Source organism: Streptopelia decaocto (genome assembly GCF_964273445.1).
Source record: "Streptopelia decaocto genome assembly, chromosome: 5".
NCBI lineage: Eukaryota > Metazoa > Chordata > Aves > Columbiformes > Columbidae > Streptopelia > Streptopelia decaocto.
Window position 1 is genome coordinate 30,759,811 of NC_138659.1, and position 9,647 is coordinate 30,769,457.

General features: G+C 45.8%; 1 protein-coding gene across 2 annotated transcripts in view; it reads left to right on the top strand.

Annotated features, from left to right (window-relative positions):
- The window catches only part of LOC309440447 (uncharacterized protein C1orf21), a 109,175-nt gene extending 104,239 nt beyond the window's left edge, over positions 1 to 4,936 (top strand). The window contains exons 6-7 of one of the 2 annotated variants that reach the window (XR_014184202.1): positions 4,146 to 4,375; positions 4,457 to 4,936. Coding sequence is in view for 1 of the 2 variants with exons in the window: in XM_082054124.1 (XP_081910250.1) it covers positions 4,146 to 4,184 (39 nt within the window). In the remaining variant the exon portion in view is untranslated. Of the gene's footprint in view, positions 1 to 4,145 lie in introns of both variants that reach the window. The other variant, XM_082054124.1, reaches the window with a different exon arrangement.
- The last annotated feature ends 4,711 nt before the right edge of the window (positions 4,937 to 9,647 follow it).

Sequence of the window (9,647 nt, forward strand, 5' to 3'; positions counted from 1 at the left end):
TTGGGGTTTTGTTTAATTAATCTTTGCCCTCAATACATTGTTTTTCTAGGTATGCGCCACAAGGGCCAAAAAGATTGGAACATCTGAGGGGTTTTGTTTGATCCCTAAATAGCGTTTTGAGTCCCTTCTCTGGGGAAATGGAGGGCAGCAGTCAGACAATTAAACAAATTAAATCAGTGAGCGGCTTGAAATCATCTGCAGAAATGGGGGTGTGGGCACAGCGAAACTGAGCCGCCTTCTGCAAATGCCACCCCAAGGCAGAAACCAGAAAAACCTCCCCTGGTGCAACTTGAGGCCATTTCCTCTGATCCTTTCCCTTGTTATTTGGGAGAAGAGACCGACCCGCCCCTTGCTACAGCCTCTTTGCCTGAAATCACAGAAATATATTCCAGTAGAGGATGAGCAACAGGTAACAGCAGCAATTATGCTGGAGGAGAGAGCCCCCTCCAGAGCAAATTAGAAAGACGTGGGTCAGAAGTAGAAGTGATTCAGTGAAGGCAGAAATATTAATACAACTTTGCGAAGTGAAAAAGCAGCAGAGAGCGACAGACACATCCCTCCTAAAGTGAACGCAGCAGCTGGATGAATCTAAGAAGAAGAGAAATGGGCACGACCAGCCGCAGGTGGGGTGGGGAAAGTCGCTGTACTCATCACATAGTGATTAATCAGGTTTTGAAATGCATCTCCAATTAAGAAGATAGAAATGTGTCCTGGTGGCAGCGAGAAGCGGGAGCAAAATTAGGCCGTTTGTATTGGCATTCTGGCAAATAATGAGTTATCTGGGCTCTCCCTACTCTAACAGAGCAAGGACTAATTTAGGCAGATGTTGTATATGGATTCACAGAGAATTGCTGTGAAACACAGCAGAATTACCATGTCGCCCCTAAAAATTGTCCAGCCTTTGGGTTTTTCTTTTTCCTACATCTCGACTTATATTTGGGCCTTGATTGCCCAGGACCGCGCGCAAACTCCACCTTACCCCAAGAAGAAATCTCATTAAATGAACAGGATGGCTCAGATTTGAAGGGGCCCTGTCCCACCAGCACTTGCATGAAAACATGAAATAAAAGCAAAATTAAAAACTGTGACATATAACAGCGCTGAATGTGGAAAATTTACCCCATTTAGCACCTGCTAGTGAAAACATCCTGACGATGGCTATCATGGAAAATGGTCTGAAAAGCAACTGCTTTCTCTGAGTACAGAGCAGTAAAGGAATTATTAGAAATTATCTCCTTGAAGTGTGTGTTGTTACTGTAGGATATGACACAGTGTGCAGGCGGCTGTCTCGCTGTAGGAAAAACTGCCAAGGCTGAGGTTGATAATATAATTGAACTTCTAGGATTATATCAGGGGCTCGTACCCCTAGAGGAGAAACACATCTTGGCTTTGGGGTTTATCAAACAAACAAACAAACAATCCAGGTGAGCTGTACCAGAGGAAATCATCACCAGTTCCATCATCATACATGGCTACGGTGGTTTATAGAAAATAACCACAATGCAAATGTGCTCATGGAAAAAAAAACTATGAGATGAAAGCAGCGTCATAGCACGTGAAGATGCTTTGCTGCGATCGCTCCTGTGGATCCCCTGAGCCCCGGACATCGTGTTTCTGTGACCACAGGGGATGTCGCTTTGGGGTGACAGATCATTTGGTGTTGTGGAAGTTGCAGGGATCTCTCCCCAGTTTGTTGTTGGAGGCCATGGGAGAGATGCTCCATCCCCTCTGTAGTAAAACCGGGCACGGAACGCGGGGGAAAGGCACAATGCAGCCTCTTGTGTCGCATTTAAAGAGAAACGGGGGGGAGTTGCCAACCGAAACGTATGCAAGGGCGGAATTATTAGGCTAAAACTCATTAGCAAAGTGGATTGCTCTTAGTGACCGTATTGATTTTTCTCTCACGAAACGAGAAACGGACAAAAATGGGCACAGCATACAATTATTCAGTGCCACCTCCTGGCGTTTTCTTCCTGCGGGCGCTGTGAACAAAACCAGATTGATGGGGAAAATAAGGGTTTCCCACCGTGGAGCCGGGGGGGACGTTTCCCAGCGCCGGCCACCTCCTCTGAAAGGGACCACTGTGTCCCCCAGCCGCTTTCAGCCCCGGCAGAAGAAAGGGCTGCTTGGCAAGGCTCATTGCCCTCCCCCGGCCTCCTCTTCCTCCTCCTCTCCAGGCCGGGTTGCAGGAGGATGCCGGTGCCAAGCAGCGTCTCCACAAAAGCCCATTGAACTGGGGATGATCTGCATTCGGGCAGCGTGGGGTTTGGTTTATGGGCCTGTCACCCGCAACAATGGGGAAAAGGGCTTTTCCTGTGATTATTTTTCTTTCTTCCTTTTTTTTTTGTTCCTTTTTCTCTAAAAGGATGCACACCCGGGCAGCGGGACCTGGATGGTCGCGCTGTCTGGATGGGAGACATCAGGGGAAGGAGCACTTTTGGTTTGGGTACAAGCAGCAGGAAAGGAGCATAGGGCTTTTTTTTTTTTAATTTTAAATTATCTTAAATTCACACAAGTGTGGACATCTACAAAGGCTGAAAGTCGGAATTTGAAACTGCAAAGGAAGGAAGACGGGATTTCTTGGGAATTACCCGGACTTGGATGCGCGTTTTCCTGTTCTCGTCTTCCTCGGTGCAGTTCATTTATGCTCTCAGTCATTAAAACCTATTTAATATAATAGCCCGTGCTATTATGGGCTGTTAAGGGACGTTTGGAGTGAGGTTTTGCCCAGCCCCACCAGGACAATTCCCATCTCCGGCACAGCAAGAGATCGCATCTGCAAACCACTCAAGGTGTCATCTCCTCCAGCATCTATCAACCGTCCTCTGAAACAACCGGGGGGGGCAAAAATTGACATTTTAAAGTGTGTTTTACTAGATGTTTAACAGGACCAAAGCTGCCTTGTTTCTCTGCCGATGCAGACAGAGCCTTCTCCTGCCGTTCTGCCTGAGGAGCACCAAGGAGAAAACCTGGTGTGATGGATTTACGTGGCTTTATTCTTCCTCCCATCTTCCCAAGAAACACTGACCTTATTGCTGATAAAAATTCGATTAGGGAATCAGCTTCAAGCAAAAGCTTTTGCCTAAAAAGAAAAATAATAACTGTAACTTTTTTTGGCCTCTTTGTGGCGTGGTTTCTCCCTGTCCCTCTGTTTTTAGGAGGATAAATACCCCTCACTGCCTATTTGTGCGAGGAAACCTCACGACGAGCCCTCCTTCATGAAGATGCTAAAGCATCTGCTTAACTTCCTGCTCATGAGCTACTCCAGGGCTTAAATATTCTTTCTCTTGTGTTGAAACACCAGTATGTACTTAACCCCACCTGAAGCATCTTGGTGCGGACCCCCCAGCAATCCCAGCATCGTCGGTGGGATTTTAATTGCAGACACATTTTGGAGCCCTTGCTCCCGACATGTGCCATAGCTGTGCCTCCCAAATAAACTGATCTCCGCGCCATAAAAACATCTCTCCTTTTCCTTCCGTCTTGTGGTGGGGATGGGACAGAAGGTGTAACACAAGATAAGTCCGTGTTTTGTGAAGCTTGGCCTGCTTTCCGCCACCGTGCACGTGCAATTTCAGTATTTCAGTTTACTCTTATGTCCAGCTCCTGCTGAGATTATCAGATGTGGTGGCGTTACGCACAACAGCTCAATTGCATTGCCCATAGGATTACGTGAATCATAGAATCACAGAATCGTTTTCCTTGGAAGAGACACAAAAGATCATCAAGTCCAACCGTAACCCACCACTGGCACTACCCCATGTCCCTCAGAACCTCGTCTATACATCTTTTAAACACCTTCGTGTTTAAACAGCTTCATTTCTTTTGCCTCAGAGTTTGTATTTTTGCAATGGGTCTCTAGGGTTGTGTCCAGCAAAGTGTTATCTTTACAAAGAATAGTTTTGTAAATCCCCCTGCAATTTAAAGCAGGGGACAAAATTCATGCTATTTACAAAGGGTCTCCTATCCTGGTTTAATGCAAACCTTCCAGAAACAGCAGGAGGAGCTGTGCAAACGCCAGTCCCTATTTTTAAGGTTTCTACCCAGCTCTGAACATAAATCTCCTAAATTTAGAGAACCGACAGGTATTATTAGTCAGCGCTCCCTTGATTTACTTCATTCTCTTCTGGCTTTTCTCCATGCAGGGTCGTGATTACTGTTCAGAAGAGGAGGACGTCACATAGTGCCCGCTCTGCCGCTCGCCCCGGAATCAGTAACTACTGTGTAAATAGACGATGACAACCCAGTCGAGACCTTTTGGAAGTCTTCTTGAGTGAACAGCACTACATACCAGAAGAAGATCATTTCCACATTATATGCTCCATTCAGTTACAGTGTTTCTTAATGAACAGATGAGGAATATTGCTCAGAACTCGTAAGGAACTGGTTTGTTTGGTTTTTTTAATTGCTGCTAGTTAAAACTCGTCGCAACCTCTCACTTTTTTTCTGTGTCCAGATACGCAGCAAATCTCTTAAAGTTAATCCGAAAGACGTTGCTGATTTAATGGAGGCTTCTGGCCCGTTTTCTATCAGGTGAGGTAGTGTTTTACAAAAGCTTCCACAAGCGAACGTTCGAGCATCTAAAGAACCACCCTTGAGCTGTCTGTCAGTCCGCGCTCGGGCCAGAGGGATTAATTAGCGCTGGTGATTTCAGGCTTTGGAGACGGGATGTTTTTGCCGCGGCAGGCCTTGTTTCTCTGCTGGGAAGAAGTTGAGAAGCTGTTATCCATTAAAAGCATGTTGTCACTGAAATACTGGAAGTGATGCAGGAGCAGGAATCTGTATTTTAAGAGGAAAAAGAGTTTCATTTAATAGGCATCTTAATCAAGGACTAAGCTTGCAGTATTGGCTTTGCTGAGCACGAATGGGAGTGTGATCACAATCATTTTGAATCTCTTTTTTTCTAAGAAAATAAACATTTTACTGTTTTTATGTATTCTGGTCTTCTACCGTTCCTACAATATCGTGTTTTAAGAGTCTGGGGACAAGGAAGGTAAAACCAGCCCCCGCGCTGATGAGTCCGGATCCGACCTCTTAAAGCAGCTCCATGCCAACCAGGGGTATCTGTTGCTTGTCCTGGAGAGTTTATTTTTCCACATTATACAGAGAGGATATTACCTTCTCAAAAGCAGATGTAATATTTTTAACAAACGCTGTCATGGGTATATATATATATATATATAAAAAAAGAACAAAAATACACCTATTGTGTTTATTATTTCAAAGGAGATTGTTGCCTTTGCCAGTATTTCATTCTGCTTTGGCACCGTACGAGGGCCAGGTGTGCACTGCGGAAAAAACTTGGTCAGGTCACAGGTTTCTGTGTTGCGTTGATGTCATTGCTGTGCGTGACGTAGGTGGAATTTTATATAATATAATATAATATAATATAATATATAATATAATAGCGTTAACAGCACCGTTTGATGTGGCTGACACTCAAGCAGGGCACGCTGCTCAAAGCCCTTTAACCTTGGCCATTTTTCACTAGACCTCCTGAAAATCAGGGTTTCAAGTCCCTCTAAAATCACCCATGTCTTCTGAAAAATCTCTCAGATATTAGGGCATTTCTCCAGGGCGTTTGCCTCCAGTGTTCACTCCGAGTGGGGCTGGACAGTCCACAGAAGAAGGGTATGAGGGTTTTTTCCATCACACTGTGCTATACCCAGAATATATGCAGAAAAACAAACCCAGGTTCTTCACTTTCTTTCCCTGCCCTGGATCTTCCTTTGGCTTTCGGGTTGGAGGACCCACCCGGGAGGTGGGTAAAAGCTCAGTGACAGGTTTCATTATGTGCATCTTTATTCTGTTGATGGTCAAAAACCGATGGCTCCGAAATCCTCGCTGCATTTCGGCAGCTGGTTTGACCACACAGCCCTTCCTGAGCATCCCAACCTCCCTGGAGACGAGGTGTCACCACCGTCCTCCGTCACATCGTCCTTCTGAGGGCTGGTGGCATCTCCGAGTGCTACGGGGTTTGATCTGTTAGGAATTCTTCAAGGTGATAAGCCTGTCCTGTTGCATAGGATTTTTTTCCATCATTTATGTCAGCTCTGCAGCAGGTAGCCATGCTAAGGAGAGCACGTTTCAATTATTTAAACACTATTAATTAATAAAGAGTCCGGGGGCTTGATCCCGCAATCTCAGAAGTGCTTTATAAAGCTTTCGCCGGTGGTACGAGAGTGATGGAATTGGGTCCATCCTTTTGCAACACAGTTCATTTCTCATGTACGTATTACCCTGTGTTAGACACATCGTGGTCTTTCAGTACACCAGCCTCCTTTTACATGGGGTTTCTTTCGGTCACTTATTAGTTTTAAGATATTAATATATATATTAACATAACTTTTTCTTTGCTTGTTGAATCAGGCAAACCTGAAGCCTTGAGCAGCAACTGGCTGCAAAAAGCCGTGGCCAAGAGCAAGTGCAGGGACGTGACTGCAGCATTTGGGAGAGGGACAGGACCCACCAAACCTTGTAAGACATTGCACATACCACAAGCAGATCACAAGGTTACTCAGATGAGCGTTGCTTTTTAAATCTTTCACCTTTGCAAAGTCTGAGCAAATGTTAAAAGTCTAAGTAAACACAGCGTCTGAGGACCTATAATAATATAAGCAGGTTACTGTAGCTAAAAACGCATGTCTCCTTGAAGCCCTATCTCCACGTTACTGTTCTCTGCTCAGATATACTCAGTGGGGTGGAAAAGAGGGTGGGAGGAGAAGGAAAACTGCTGGTATCTCTGCATCGTCATCGTCACTTGGCTAACAAGGAAGGCTTGCGGGGGTTGAGGTTGTCAAGGTTGAACTTGCTGCTCTCAGGATCAATTTGGCACCGTTTGTTGTAGTTTCAACCTGGAGGGGGATTCCTGGGGAAAAAAACCCCTCTGTTTATTGGCTATCTATCCAGCACTTCTTTTTGTCTCCATCACTAGTAACCAGGGACAGGGACACATTTTACTTTCGCTCCGGTTTCTTGGAGTTTTGGCAACCTCTTCCCTCAGCCACTGCCCGTGTCCGTGTCGTGTCTGTTGCAACACGTACGCTTTGAGCTCAAAAGATGATGCCTTTATATTTTTTTTAATTATTATGAGAGCAGCGTTTGACCCAACGCACGTCTTGACTCACAGGATCCTGCACCTAAATTAAAGAAACCCCAAACCATATTTTAGCGCTTCTTTCATCTCACAAGGCTGCAGTGTTTGGTTTTGCTGGTGCTGTAGACATCATGGGTGAAGAGCAGCCTGGAAACTCTAGAGACAGATGGAGAGGATGGATGTGCAAATAGATACAACAGAGAAACTGGCCAAAACGCCTTTGAGGAGGATCATCGAGGCAGCTGGTTAGTTATCTGACCACTAATCCTGCTGTTTCCTGACTCGCATGAACCTGTCTCTGATGCTGGACTTTGAGCCCCAAAACTGTTCCATCCAAAACTTAATATTAATTTCTTCTGGTGCATTCAGTCAGGGGTGTTTCTTTGTTTTGGTGTGTGGTTGTTGTGGGGTTTTTTGTTTGTTTCAGTCTCTCTGCTGAGACCCAGAAGACCCAGACCCAGCTCGTCCCCAGCCACAGACAGGCCATGCAGAACCCAGGCTGGCTCACCGTCCCTCTCCGTCCCTTCATGCACGGCAGGAGCAGCAGCGCTTTCCAAACCCTGGCTGCGCAGGTGAAACCTTCACCCCACAAACACCCTCATCCCATCGTCCCCACGCAGACTTGGGTGGGCACCGACCTCCTCTGCACAAATCTGAACCATGAGGCAAGAGCGAAGGGGTAGCTGAAGCACTGGAGAGGTGTTGAGCTCTGAAGACATTGCTGGCACCGTATGAAAATTAGAGTGAAGACAAACATTCGGTTCTCAGCTGTTTCAGTTTTATCGAGTCTATAAAACAGTAATTACCCACCACTTCGATTTTGGAGTCAGTGGTGATTCAACTACCGATGGGCTTGGTTGACACACCAGCCCTTCTGCTTCCACTGGGTGATGTCTGCGTCCCCCACGGAATGAATTTAATACAAACTTTGAACAAAAGGGGGTGATTCCCAACCGCTCTTGGCTTTTCTGTCCCACCAAAGCTTTGGGTCGGGTTGCTGCTGACACTCAACGCCACGCAGGCTTTGTGCCCAACGTGCATGTTTTATACTCACGTTTTACATCTCACCAGCAAGAACCCCTCGTGACAAGCAGGATGGAGAGTTGCTGCTTTTTGGCCTCTGCTCTGGGTCCTGATACCGCTGGGAAATTCTCCTTTTTCAGGCTAAAACGTTTCCTCATTTAGTTTCATTCTGTAGATGTTTGGGGAAGAGGAGACAAGGAACGCAGGGATGGGTTTGGAGGGGCATGGTATTTGTGTTACTGTTGGGGAGGAAACATTGAGGTCCAACATCCAAAAGGTTGGGTAAGTGCAGAGTGTTGTTGTGTCAAAGAAAATGTCCCAGCTCAGGGGAACTGCAAAATTTGAAAGCTGGTAGAAGTAAAAAAGTTGATGTCTTTGCTTTAGAAAGGAATATATATATATATTCCTTTACCCACAACATCCATGTCAATGCTTGCTTTGAGCTTCAAGCTAGCAGTCATCATCTTCATCATGATGAGCATCATCTTCATTTTCTTCTTCATCGTCATCTTCATCATGATCATCAACTTCTTTATCTTCTTAATCATGGTCATCATCATCTTCTCATCTTCTTCATTGTCACAAACACGTGTGGGACTGTGAACCTGCTTCGTAAAATCCAACTATAACACCATCCTCACGGACACCTATTCTCCCTGTGTATCTATATATATATATATAGATATGCATAGAATTTGAGACACAAAGCTCTGGAGTGCAATTGCTGCGAGAAACTAGAAAGCTGCGTGTGGGAACGGCGCGATCCGCTCAGGTTTTTGGCACTCTGCTTTTTGTGCCTATTAATAATGCCCCAGAGTGAGTCACAGGGAACTGCATTTATTCAGCGAGTCGCAGAGAGCTGCTGCCCAAAATAGCAGCCGTGTAATTTTTTATGATGCTGTAACACCAGCGCAGCGAAGATCGACATCATTTAACAGAGCTGCTCCCTGCCCGGCCATCACATTCCCTATGTCAAGCCTGAAAATAAACGTGAAAAGCCACGTGCCCCGTTACATAGAACAGCCCGTGTAAGAAATGCCTTTTTGCCCTTTCTGCGCATCTTTTGTGTGTTTATTTTTTTCTCTATGCCTTTCGAAGCCACCTTTGCTAATTTTCCTAAACCAGCGTCCCCATACAAACCTCCGAGCAAACCCCTAGGCTGGGGTTCATGCCCAAAACCCAGCGGCTCCTCCCCGAAGAAACAAGAGGTGACGCTCCGCAGATGCCGCTTCGCACAGTTTGGGGTTAAACGCCTCCGCAATTGCAGCAGCTCTCTACTAAAGGATTAATAAAGATTAATTCGCCCACGCTGGGGTTTAATAGCTCGGGTGAACTTTCCCAGGCAAACGATGGTTTATAGGGACCGTTCCAGCTGGAAATGTTTATTAACATGATCTTTCTATGCAGCACTTTGGGAGAAAACGGGACTCTGGGCTGAGGGGAACGGTGAGGCTGAATTTGTGTCCTCCAGCTTCAGGTGTCCCAATGGGGACATGGAAATGTGAAAACTGAGTGACAGCCCCTCAAC